A 13,915-nucleotide genomic window follows, 5' to 3' on the forward strand; every position below is an offset into this window, starting at 1 on the left:
TTGCTGGCAGAAATGTAATATGTGTACCGCCTATGGAAGGGGATTTGGAATTAAGCAGAAAACTACATATGTTTTCATCTTTTGATATAGTAATCTCACTCCTAAAATTCATCTTGATAATATACCTCCACAGATACAAAGCAAATTTTGATTTCTTATAATAGCAAAATACCCATCAAAATGTGTGGATAAACTACACTACATTCCTACAATGAAATACTATGCAATCATAGAAATAAATTAGAATGATGTTTATATGCTGTTGTAAAGTGGTATCTAGAATATATTTTTAGGAAAAAAAACCAGAAAAATAGCTATGAGGCAATGTGTAGAGTATGTCAATTTGTTTTTATAAGAAGAGGGGACCACATATGTATGAGAGACATTATTTATATTTTCAAAAAATTATTTTGAAAGAAAAATCAAAAACTCTAAAATTATGATTATCTATAGGGAACATAATAGCAAGAACAGAGAATAAAACTATACTTCTCTTCCTGTTCCTTTTCACTTTTTCATTTATAAAAAGTATTTGTACTTTGGAACTGTTAGGAAGTAAAACCCTTGAGGACTACATTAGCCAAATGCAGTCGGTGGACCTTGTTTGGATCCTGATTCTGACACTTCACCTTGCAAAAAGCCATTTTTGAGGCAGTCAGATAAATTTGAGCACAAAAGAATTATGAGATGATATTAAAGATTTATCATTATGTGCTAGATGTGGTCATAATGTGGCTGTTTTTAAAAAGGCCTAACTTGTAAGAGATACAAAATGAAGTATTTATGGACAAAATAATATTATATCCTAGAAAAAATGATGTATGAAACTCTAAATTAATTTTTTAAAAATCATGAGTGATGTAAGATCCTTTTCTTCACAGAAACAGCTCCTCACAGCGAGATTCCTGGCATCTTTAACTTAGTCTCTTAGGAGAAGAGCTAAACATTTCATCTTGCTTGATTCACAGAACCTTGCACAGTGGCACTTGCAAAAATTGGTGTAAAGGGTAGAATATTTTTGAAGGATCTGTCAATTTAATCTATATAGGAGAAACAGATCTCAAAAGCATTAAAATGTGCATAAATTTTGACCCATGAATTATGATTTCTGAAATTTATCCCAAACATATAGCTACAAATATATATAAAGATTTAGCTAAAGGAATAATTTTTCATAGCAAAAAAACTGGAAATACCTTGTATCTGAAAGTAGTTGTTAAATGAATCAAATAATGCAAAACCACCTTTAAAATTATGTTGAAAATAATTTTTACAATGAATGCAAAGTTTCATTTTATTAATAACTGGAAAAAACTGTTCATAAAACCAAAATTCAATATAATCTAGGTTTTAATTAAGAAATTCAAGAAAGAACATCACAATACTTATCAATGTTTATAGTAATTCTCTTTGGGAAGTCAGAATATAGGCAGCTTCTGCTTAGTATTTGTGGTTTATCATTTTCTTTTCTTTTTTTTTTTTTTTTTTGAGACGGAGTCTGGCTCTGTCACCCAGGCTGGAGTGCAGTGGCGCGATCTCGGCTCACTGCAAGCTCCGCCTCCCGGGTTTACGCCATTCTCCTGCCTCAGCCTCCCGAGTAGCTGGGACTACAGGCGCCCGCCACCTCGCCCGGCTAGTTTTTTGTATTTTTTTTTTTTTTTTAGTAGAGACGGGGTTTCACCATGTTAGCCAGGATGGTCTCGATCTCCTGACCTCGTGATCCGCCCGTCTCGGCCTCCCAAAGTGCTGGGATTACAGGCTTGAGCCACCGCGCCCGGCCATCATTTTCTTTTTTAAAAAAATCTGCAGTAAACCTATATTATTACTTTTGCAAAAAAAAAAATAGCTATTAAAGTAGAAGACAGCTAGTCCAATTTCAGAAAAAAATACTAAAAACAAAGATGCAGAAAACAGAATACAAAGATAGAGATATTCGTGAGGTAAAAACTTTTTAAATGAAGATAAAGAACAACCGGTGAACCACAAAATACATATTGAACAACTATAAATAAAATTATTTTTCATCATGAGTGATATAAGATTCTTTTCTTCACAAAAATGGCCCTTACAGTGAGATTCTTGTCACATTCAACTTAACCCCTAGGAGAACAGCTAAACATTTCATCTTGCTGGATCCACGGAACCAAGCACAGCGTTACCTGAAAAGTTCATGTAAAGGGTAGAATATTTTTGAAGGCTCTGTCAACGTGGTCTCTCTTATACTTAAACTAGATTCCCACTTTGTACCCTGCACACCACTCGGAAGAGGTCCCTGCCAAATGCCAACTCATCAAGGAAACGGTTATGATATCTGGGAGGAGAACTGCTTGCCAGAGTGACAGATGCTGAAAGCTTGCTTTTCTCCCTCCATAGGAAAGGAAAGCAAGAGAGAAGGGGAATCACGAATTTGTTTTGACTTCTTCTTTCTGGGGTTGGCCTTATAGCTGCAAATGATTCTTGATCATTAAGGAAAAAGCTAGAAGAAAAGCCTTGGCCCTGCTCTCTGATAGGAACTACAAAGAAGAGAAAGTAGCTGCAGAACAGTAATAGGACCGGCATAGCAAGGTTAGGCCAAGAGAGCCTGATTGGACTCTTTCTCTTCTATTCTTCCTATCTCTCAATCCCCACCATAAGCAGCCACAGCTTGGTGCATGAAGGATTCTGACATTCCCAGCAGCCCCTGAGAGATGGCGAGAAGCTTGGGATTTCCAAAGGAAAACTATTACTCTTCATATTTGTTTAAAATCAAACTTTGACCTGTGTTTTCATGAATCTTATTTGACAAATATAGTACTGTTGAGATATTTTATTCCTTAGATAACACACTTACTAGAATGTAAAACTGTCCACTGGGTCACGCTGAATATTACAAAGAAATTAATTATACAACTTCCCACCCACCTTTATCTCCTTGTAGGATAAAGTTATTTTTAAAAATCAAGAGAAATTTAAGACACTTTTATAAAAAAGACAGATTACCCCAGACATTTGGCATGTTAGAAGACACAGATAGATTTTATTTAAAGTATAGCCTCCTTGTTCAATGTTATGGATAAGATATAGATAAAACGTGAATCGTGTGTAAATATGAATGTAAATATTCAGAGAATGAGGCAGAGGTTTGAAATAAAAATAAATAATGAAAATATTGAGCCCTACTGGAAATTACTTGGAATTATTCACAAATTACACGGTACTTCTTTTGTAAAGACTACCATTATATGATAAAATACAATTTGGGTTGAATAAATGAAGTTGGAGTCTCCTTATCTTCAATAGGAAGTTGGCTCATATACTTGAGATATGCCTTTTGAATATTTGACTTTAATTCTTTGCCAAAATGAACATTTGGGGAATATATCTGACTAGACCTGAATAATACCCCCCCAATCCCCAGCAAACACAGGAAGAAAGAGAGAGAGACAAAACTGAGAAAGAAGGGTGTCTAGGCTCTTAAAATTATCCTAGACATTGACTAAGACCTAGACTCAAGAACTATTATGGCCTAGGAAAAGCCCATCTGTAGAGTTAACATTTTATAATTTCTCATGATAATTAATAAAACTCTACTGTGTTTTTTAAATAAACCCATTAATAAAAAATATATCCTGAAGAATAGCCCAAGTTTGGGAATTCAGTTAGAAAAAAGGTTAGATTTCCCTGAGCTGACAGTACTTATTTCCCCAAATCCTCTGGACCTGTGTAAGGTAAGGTTTATTTGTTCCATAGCCATTCACTCAAGAGATTTCTTGAACACCTGCTATGTGTCTGCTGATTGCTGAACACATACTAGTCGGCAACACCGAGATGATTTCTGCCTTCAGCCTTCATAATCAAATACTCATACAATCACATAGTTGGACACTATTTAAAAAAAAAAAAAAAAGTCTGGAAAGAGTTTAGGACAGGGGAGGGTATTAAGCCCTTCCTGAGGAGATAAGACTCCGAGGAGAAGGATAAATTAACCATATTAAGAGTGAGGACTGGCGTGGATATGCCAGCCAGGGGGCACCTGCATGGACAAAAGGCCAGATAAACTGATTTGGAAAATTCAGGTGCTCCCCCTGCCCCCCGCCCCCCAAACTTCAAGGTCGTCAGAATGCCGGAGCACAGAACACTACTTCTTACAGAATGGTGTATTTTTACTTTTCTCGAAAGACATGGTCTACAAGGAGGTCTCTTGGCTATAAACCCTGCAGACAAGTTTTTGCTTGTGCATGTTGTCCAGCGCGTTTTGCTTGATTTTTAAATCTAGATGCATTTAGGCGGACGTACACGTTCGGATTTGTCACAGGCCACCTAACTCTATTCGTCTCACACACGTGTGCCACCTGTCTGACCCCTGGGAAACAGAGTTTGCAAGCTTTTCCCCTTGACTACTCGACTTTAGCACCAAAGAGAAGCGGGAGTGCAGAAGAAAGGGCGAAATCGCCAACCCAGTGTCAGCAGCGCAGGCGAAGTGGGCGCTGCGGGGCGCGGAGGAAAAGGCGGGACGCCGCAGGGTGGCCAGTCACTGCGCATGAGCGGCCCGCGTTGCCATGGCAGCTGGGAAGGCGGCGTCTCCCGGAAGACAAGCTACGCAGAGCTGACGGCACTGAGAGCCATTTCTGGAGGGGCCCGCTCCTGACGGGTTCCTGAGCCAGTCTTAACCTGGGCAAAGGAAATGAGGAGCCGAGCCTGATGCATTGTGATGGCCATCTGCCCAGAATTGGCCCAAACGGACGAAAGTGCTCTGGCAAACCTTTCTGATGAGACTGAGACTTTGAAGAGCTTTACTGATGAGGTACAGACTTCCAGTTCATTCAGCTCCTCTGGAGGACGGCAGTCATCGCCCCTGACCTCTGGGAGCAAACTGGAGAGGGAAAAGCAGACTCCAAGCTTGGAACAAGAAGACAAACAATCTGAGCTTTTGGACTTCAAAAATTATGAAAAGAAGTTGAGTAAAAAATGGATCAACTACCTCAAGCGCAAAGACTCTGACTTTGAACGGCACCAACCAGACACCAAACTTCAAACAGAAATCACTCAGGTATCCGATGAAGAATTGAATGCCCTGCAGTCTTATTGCACCATGAAGATAAATTTGATTCATCACAGAGGGGATTGTAAGAAGAAGACGAGTGGCAGACATAAAAAGCTGTATGTTGGATTGGATGCAGGGGCTGCAGAGAGAGATGCTTTAAGTGGTACTGTACCCGATGAACTTTTGAACAGAATCTACTTTAAAAACATGAGGACAACGCCAAAACAGGAGGCAGCAGCTAAGCAACACATATCTTCTCAGTGTCCCGATTGTAACAGGAAAAGAGCACAGCTGGCCCTGTCTGCCTTTCTGAAGCAAAAGAAGACTTTACTGGAGTCATTTCTACTTCAAGAGAAAATAGATGAACATCTTCATACCAAAGACTTTCTTACCCGTATTGGAGAAGCACATCAAGACTTCCCCAGGCTTTCAGATGACCCCAGAATAATCTGGAAAAGACTGACTGGGAAAAGTCATATCAGATACTCTGGTTTTAAAAGATCAGATACAGAGCAGAAGATGCAGCGAGATGGAAATAGTGCTTGTCATTTACCCTTTGCCACTTCTCAAGCCACTTACTCTAACCAAACCAGAGCTGGTGATTGTTAATGATAATGTGTAATGTGGATAGATGTCTTTGTTGTGTATTTGAGTAATTACCATAATTTCTACAGGCACTTGGGAAACTAACTTAAGACTTTACTATGCTTCCTTCACAGATTTGAGGATTAAGAACTTTCACTTTTTTTTTTTTTCTGATTATAGAAGGCACTGTTGTGGTTGGAATAGTTACAAAAACTTTTACAAAAATCCAAGAGAGCTATGTTGGTAGTTTGGGCTAGGGTGTTGATGGTACAGAAGCAAAGTAGTATGGGGATGTAAGAGAAACTTAAGAAGTAATAACTGTCTTTGGCGATCAAATGGCTATGGGGAATTAATAAATAGATATTTGAAATGTTATTAAGTGTCTGACTTGTGCGCCCGGATGAATGATCATTAATTTCATTAAGATAGGAACACCAGAAGAGGATTGTGTTTGATGGGAGTGATGAAGAGTATGATTATTTGGACATATAAGGTGCAGTGGGGATGTGCACATTGACAGTTTGAGGAAACATTTGATTATTTATTTTTGCACTTCAGAGGAAAGGTATAGCCTAGAGGTGCAAAATAAATTGGCAAGGGCTGGGGGAAGGGTGGGGATCAATGGAACATAGCTGGAAATTGAAGCAACGGATTCTCAAACTCTTTTGGAAGTGACTAGCGTAAGAAGAGAAGCAGGGTTGATACCAGCTCTTGAGAAATGTCAATTAGTGGCCAAGTAGAGGAAAATCAACCTGCAGTTAAGGTTGTGAAAAAATTGTCAAGGGGATCAAAGAAATCAGGAATGTATAGTGTCATAGATGCTAAGGAATGAATATTTAAAGAAGGATAATTATCTAACCATATCAATCAACAGAGAGGCCATGTAAAGATGATTTAGTCATGTATTGGGCACTGTTGACCTTAGCAAAAGCCATTTCACTTATAGAAATGGGATAGACAAAGTAGATTGAGGAAAAATGTAAGTAAATAATGAATGGATATAGAGTACCCCTTGCAAAATTTAGCTGTAGGGGGAAAACGAAATAAAGCTGGGGACAGGTGTTGAGTTTTGAGGGAAGAATGCTTGAACAAATTATCTAGACAGCCATTTTGGTCATGAAGATTTTATGAAACTTCTGTTGTTCATCCAAATAGGAAACAGTAAAGGAAACAGTATTATTTCCCAAGGAATACCATGGCATTTTGAAAATCCATTTATGGGGAAAAATGTTAGATGGCATTCTGAGAAGTCATTTATTATCTATTTCCTCTATCAAAATATAAAACCATAGAATTAGTGGCATTACCTGGAGGTCGCTTTTCTACATATCTAACACCTGAATTATCTCGGTGAAAAACCAAATTGTTTTTGCAAAAATCAGCATAGAAGAGTTTTTGTATTGTACCTCAGTATTACTCTTGAAGACCTTCATTTATGTATAAAGATACTATTTTTTCCCATAAAATTTAACATATTTCCTCTTAGTCATTCTAAATGGAAAATAACCATTACCATTTTCATAATAACCTTTTATTTGAAATCCATATTATGTCATGCTTTGTCTTTGACATCTCAGTATATTCATGTTTTACAGAATCAAAATTCTGAATAATTTTCCCTTTAGAATTCCCCCATTAAAGGTCATGCTCCACCCTTTTAGTCAACCAAGCTAGAAATCTGAGTCATCTTTTGTTCTTCCTTTTTTTTCAACTCAACCCCAAGCTAACTATTTTTCAGCAAGACTTTCAGCATACAGTTCCTAAATGTCAGCATACAGTTCTCAGAGTTATTATTTTTTAAATTTGTTATGTATTTATGATTGAGACAGGGTCTGGCTCTATCACCCAGGCTGCAATGCAGTGGTGAAATTGCTGCTCACTGCAGCCTCGCTCTCTAGGATTCAGGTGATCCTCTCACCTCAGTCTCCCCGGCAGCTGGGACTGACTACAGGTGCATGCCACTACCCCTGGCTACATTTTTTTAATTTGTATTTTCAGTAGAGAAGCTTCGCTATGTTGCCCAGACTGATCTGGAACTCCTGAGCTCAAGTAGTCCACCTGCCTCAGCCTTCCCAAGTGCTGGGATTGCAGGTGTGAGCCACCGTGCCCAGCAGCCCAGAATTATTTTTCTGACACACAAATCTGTTCAAGTAATTCTCTTGATTTAAAACAAAACAAAACTCTAAGTCGTTTATCTCTGCTATGGAAATATTTCAAAGGAATTAAGGTTACATAGTGGTTCTTTAACATCTGGCCCAACTTTACCTTTCTATTCTCATATAATCCCTCCCTCGTATATTCAATCCTCTCTACAGTACTTCCCTGAGTTGTTTTGTGTCACTATGATTTCTATGTGCTCATTCGTTTCACCTAAATTCTCTTAACTTCCCTTTTCTCCTGGCATACTCTCCCTCTTCTTTGTCATCTTCCTTCAGCTCTCAAATTCTATTGTCCTGTTTTTATGATCAAGAGTTGAAAGAATATTAGAAAGGTTAGTTTGCAGAGTCTCCCCTCTACCCTGTAACTATCCAACCTCATTCTAGACTAATCTAGACTAACCTCATTCTAGACTCCTGTCCTGCCGGGGTTAACTCTGTACTTGCTGGACCATCGTGCAGACAGGTATCTTGGGATGAGAGCACAGGAGGAGAGAATTCACGGTATCAGGGAGTGGACATTTACCCACCAGAAGTATTTCTGTACTTTAACCAATACAACTTTATTATTGGATAGGGGCTGAATATTGATATACCTATAAATAACGACTTACTCTAATTTCTTCTGTATTCTTCCAGTGCTGTTTTATGTAAATACAAACACCAAAGATTGTTTATTATGTGTTCTCTTCAGTACCTTGCTTTTCTTTCCTTTTGTTTTTCTTGGGGTAAAATCTGCATAACAGAAATTTGCCGCTTGAACTATTATTAATAGAACCATTATTAATAGTACCATTCAGTAGCATGACATACATAATGCTGTGCAACCATCACCACTGCTTTCAGAATATTTATCACCTCAAACAGAAACTCTGGACCCGTTCAGCAATAACTCCCCATTTTCCCCTCCCTCCGGTACGTGGTCACCTCAAATGCACTTTCTATTGCTATAAATTTGCTTATTTGAGATACTTCATATCAGTGAAATCATGCAGTCCTTGTCATTTCGTGTCTGGCTTGGTGTCAAGGTTCATCCAAGTTGTAGCATGTATCAGAACCTCATTTTTATAGCTGAGTGATATTCCATTGTATGTATATGTAATGTGTATGTGTAACATGTATGTGTATTCATTCATCTGCTGAGGGACACTTGCATTGCTTCTACTTTTTGGCTATTGTGCAGCTAATTAATGCATTTTTCATTTTAAACAATTAATATAAAAAGATATTTCTGGGCAATACACAGTTTCAAGTAGAAAGTTATCATTAATTTTAGACATATTTGATGACTTTCTAAAATTTTGAAATAGGATAAAAATTCTTAATGCTCAAACCTAACATATATATTTTGCCCCTGAATATATTCAAAGGGGTTGGATATCTTTTCTCCAAATACTTTAAAGCTGCACCCAAGAGATTCTAATACAGGTGAAATGGAAAGTTCATCAGATGAGGTGCTAAGAAACCATGTATTTTCATAATTGTTTCCACAACACTAAAAATGTGTCTAGCCACTTAGTTCATAATTATACAAATGTGTAATTTATATGATTATAATATACAAATCATACAAATATTTATTTAATATTTTGTCATCTAGATTTATTACCAAATAGACTAAAATTCTGTGCCTAGAAACAAATCTGTTTATTAAACAGCATTATAGTAACGGAACTCTTGAAACAGAAGTAAGTGATGATGCCAGACTGAGAGAAAAGTAAGCTCAATCCTGAACATCTGAGTCCTTCAAATTCCAGTCTCAGAACTGTTTAGGCATGTTTGGGACACCCAGCTTAGAATACCTCCAATTTTAAGCGTGTTAGTTTGTTTCATGATGAAACCTAGTACAGTAATTTAGCTCATTCTGCAGCAACATAGTAAACAGGTTGAAAAGAAGTAGGGATTGTGACTGAGTGTGAGCTCTCCCTCAACTTTGCCTGAAAGTGACAGATAAAAAAATAAATACACAAATAGTTAATTTGAGAAACACAAAACGAAAACATAGTTGAACTTCTATTATCAGTTGATAATTACCCTTTGGAATGGAGAATTCGGAAATTTTCCAACTTGCAGTCAACTCAAATTACAGTGAAAATTGCAAACTTCCATCAAAGTGTCTAATACAATCATAAGGCCTAATTTTGATGAGCACACTGTGTGTTGAGGTATTAATTGATGTTTAGGACAAAATTTATTGTAGTCCTCCCACTCAAAATTTGTACTGGATGTCAGGACTAATGGTGCCACATATGCACCGAGAGAGTATGAAGGTTTATTTACTCATGTAATGAGGGTTAGGAGGGAGGTAGGAGGCGCAAGCTCTCAAGCAGATCTGAAAATGGCTTGAAAGTGAGGAAAGAGACTAGCATGACTTTCATTATAATTAGGGTGTGGGGCTTAGGGGAGGATTCTCACGTCTGGACTGGGGCTTGGGTATTTTGAATGTCCTGCCACACCAAATAAGGGAGCATAAGGGCTTTTTTATCAGCTAGCGCAGATATGGGGCAGAAGAGTGGGGCTTGAAAGCTTTCAGCTGTTAAACATGAAAACGATGGAGTCCTAGTTTTTATTACACTTTATCCCTGATGCTTGACTGATGGCTGAAATACATCATGTTTCATTTAATTAAATTTTAGCTTCAGTGTACTATAACAGTGCTCTCTCAGGCCTGTCACCTGAAACTGGTAAGGGCAGCGAAAGTTCACTGAACACCTTGTTTGAGAGCCCAGCATTGTGTATTTTGAGAAGTAAAATGAGTGCCTTGGTCATTATGAACAATATCTGGAGTTCTGAAGGGTATAAAGGAAGACTTTGTATTGTGGTTTTAGTATGCACTAAGACATGTGTAACTTTAACGTATTTTGAGTATCTATGTGGCAAGAGATTCCCATAGTTATTTCCCTCAAAGGAGCAAATCTTGGATAACTAGTTGTTGTTGCTACCGTTGGCAGAACCAGAGGGCTGGACCATTGGCAATAGCCTGTAAAAGTGCATAGATGGAGCCAATTGTAGCCCAAATTGACTGCCTGAAGTTCAGCTAAATATACTGGCCCTTGGATCCCACTCTTTATCAAGGATGGCTGGATTAAGGGATGAAAAGCAGCAGCTCCTCAGTAAGACACATCATGTATAGTTTTCATACTCTACGTAAAGTGTAGAAACCCCCATTGCTGTTCATTCATTAAATCCCAAGGGATTCCCAGGTAGTTAAGGGATTTGAAGGTTTGAGAAGAGGTTGCTAAAGCCTCTATGGTGAAGGAATTTTCTGGGGAGGGGAGAGGGATCATCAATGGGAGTGCCAATTGTATTGCAATTTGACCAGATTCTAGAGTTCTTTGTTTTAGAGGACACAATTCCAGAGGGAACAATTTGCAACAGCATAAATAGGCATCAGTAAAATTTATAATGAGAATGTAAACATTGAAATATATGAAAAATGTAAACATAGAAATATGTTGCCTCCAGATCCTGAAAAGTTCTAAAAGTTGAACTTCTTTTAACATTGTGGGTTCTGAGAGAGTCGATTGCTATTTCTTACAGATACAGAAGTCCTCAGCTTACCCAATAATTGTCATGAATTTAACTGGTGTGCAGGGCCTTGTGCTATGTGCAGAGAAATGCCTCTCTTCTTTTCGGGAGCATTCGCATGTCTTCAGTGAGTGTGTCAAATGAATCTCCCCAGAGGAGGGTATGATCAGTACAGTGCTGTGTCTGTGTTGCTGGAGAAAGTTGGATGTGGCTAAAGCCTAGGCTGCAAAGACTGTGTGCAACCATAGAGCTGAGCAAGTGCCCTCTGAGTAGCTTGGAAAAGATATATTGTGTCCTTTTGAAGGTGAGGGCCACGTGTGGCTGTTGAAAAAGGCACTGAACAGAGGAACACATTAGTGATACCTCTGACTGCAAAGTGCTTACCACTTGCTGATTGGATGGAATCTACTGACTCTATATTGGGCTTAGGGGCCTTCACGGGTGGAACCATGGCATTAAGGTTGTGGTAATCCACCATAAAGCACCATTAATTCTTTCTAGGTTTAAGAACAGTCCAAACTGGGCTGTTACTGGAGAAAGAGTGGGGATAAACACCTCCCAACATTGGACTTTATAATAGGTTTCACTCCTTGAAGACTGTGCTTTAATTTATATCAGTTTGCATTAACTATTTTCGCTGGACAGTAGGGAGGGAGGCCTGTAGAGCCCCAACTTACCAAGCCTAATATACATGACAAGGATCGCATCTAATTATAACTTATTATGCATGGGGTCAGTGTCCATGTCCACAGAGCATGTTTTAGACTAATGGGTTCTATGATTATGAAGAATTTAGGCAATGTATTTTTTGCAGTGGTTAAGGTGAGGCATTTCTCTTTCATGTTCAATAATTCTCTTCAGATTTTAGGTATATCTTAGTTAAATTTAATGGGATCCTTGACTATAACCGTAACCTGAATTCAGCATTAATTTGTGTCATAAAATTTTGCCAATTGTTCCATCTCAGTAGATGCTAATTTAATTTAGAACCTACACTGTATAGGGGAAAAACAAATATTTTATGTTTTTGTTATATAAATTATTTGAATAAATTTTTCATTTCTGATTGAGTCAAATTATGACCACTGTTTTGGGCTTTTGTTTCCTCCTTTGTATCTAGGATTAATATATGTGTGTATGTGGTTATAGGATATAATTTGTTGGGAGAGAGTTATATTTACCCTGCTCATATTTTTAAGTTTCTTCCTGTAGAGAGTCTCAAATTATTATTTTTAAGGTTAGGGCTTCACCCATGAAAATTGTTGCTTTATTGGATTCAAGGATGCCAATTGATTGAAATTAATTCCTTGGATGTGCCACAGAAGGTGGGGACATAGGGATGGAAGTATGAATGTTTATTCCTATAACACTGAGGATCAGGTTCTATAGAAACAGGAAAAAAAAAAGTGTAATTCCTACTCTCACACACTCAACATTTTATGTTTTAAAAATTAGTTTGCATTTCTTTGTGCGTCCAGTGAACCAACTCCCTGGGAGCTGGCTCTGTCTCTCAAATTCACTGGTAACTTTGACCTTCAGTAACTCAGCACAGCTGCTGCTCTGTACCGAGGATGACCACATGGCCACCCAGGAATCAATGGCTTCTCCTTTCTCTAATCAAAAGCTATCCTTTCTCATCCCAAGCCACATGTTTCAGTGAGTCAGAGCCATTCCAGCAAATCTCACTTCACTGACACCAATTCTGAAGGAAAAAACAAACTGCGTTTTCCTACTCTCTTACACAGTCACTCAACACTTATGACACCATATGTGTGGGGTTTTCCCTGCTACACCAAGCAATTCTGCAGTGGATACAAACTGGGTGTCCTAGAATTCATTCAATTCTGACATATCTATCTGGAGTTAAGGTCAGATCCCACAGGTTAAGAGCTCAGTCCTACAAGGCTGCCCCCCGACTGCAGATGCCCATAGCAGGTAATATTAATAGGTTGTCACCTACACTTCTGATTGACCTGCTATAAATCCAGGGTTTTCAGGACCCTCTCCTCAGGTTCAATTAATTTGGTAGAGCAGTTCACAGAGCTTAGGGAAACACATTTCCTGGCTTATGATAAAGGATATTACAAAGGATACAGATGAAGAGATGCATAGGGCAAGGTGTGGGGGAAGAAGCGTGCAGCTTCCATGTCCTCTCCAGGTGCACCACGCTCCAGGCACCCCAATGTATTCAACAACCCAGAAGCCCCCCGAACCCCTGTCCTTTAAGTTTTCTGTGGAGACTGCATCACGTAGGCATGATGAAGTAAATCACTGGCCATTGGTGACTGACTCAACCTTCGGCCCTACTCCCCTCCCTAGAGGTTGAGGCGGTGGAGCTGAAAGTTCCAACCTTTTATTACAGGTTGGTTCCTCTGGCAACCAGCTCCCATTCAGAGGCTATCCAGAAGCCCACCAGGAGTCACCTCACTAGAACAAAAGAAACTCCTGTCACCTAGGAAATGTTAAGGGATTTAGGAGCCCTGTGCCAGACTCTCCTATCACTCATTAAATTACAACGGTCTTAGGAGCTTTGTGCCAGAAACCAGGGGTCAAAGAACAAACATTAGAACAAAAGAGTCTCCTAGCACCACCACATAAAAGGTGTAAAGAGCTCTATTTGAGG

At 38.7% G+C, this 13,915-nt stretch overlaps 2 protein-coding genes across 4 annotated transcripts in view; one reads left to right on the forward strand and one right to left on the reverse strand.

Annotated features, from left to right (window-relative positions):
• The window catches only part of DLC1 (DLC1 Rho GTPase activating protein), a 522,133-nt gene that overhangs the window by 482,236 nt on the left and 25,982 nt on the right, over positions 1–13,915 (reverse strand). The window lies entirely within an intron of this gene.
• On the forward strand, positions 1,529–5,981 carry C8H8orf48 (chromosome 8 C8orf48 homolog). Its single transcript, XM_005596001.5, has one exon. The coding sequence runs from the start codon at positions 4,691–4,693 to the stop codon at positions 5,630–5,632; it is 942 nt and encodes a 313-aa protein (XP_005596058.4). The 5' UTR covers positions 1,529–4,690; the 3' UTR covers positions 5,633–5,981.

The sequence above is a fragment of the Macaca fascicularis genome, chromosome 8, assembly GCF_037993035.2.
Source record: "Macaca fascicularis isolate 582-1 chromosome 8, T2T-MFA8v1.1".
NCBI classification, from domain to species: domain Eukaryota; kingdom Metazoa; phylum Chordata; class Mammalia; order Primates; family Cercopithecidae; genus Macaca; species Macaca fascicularis.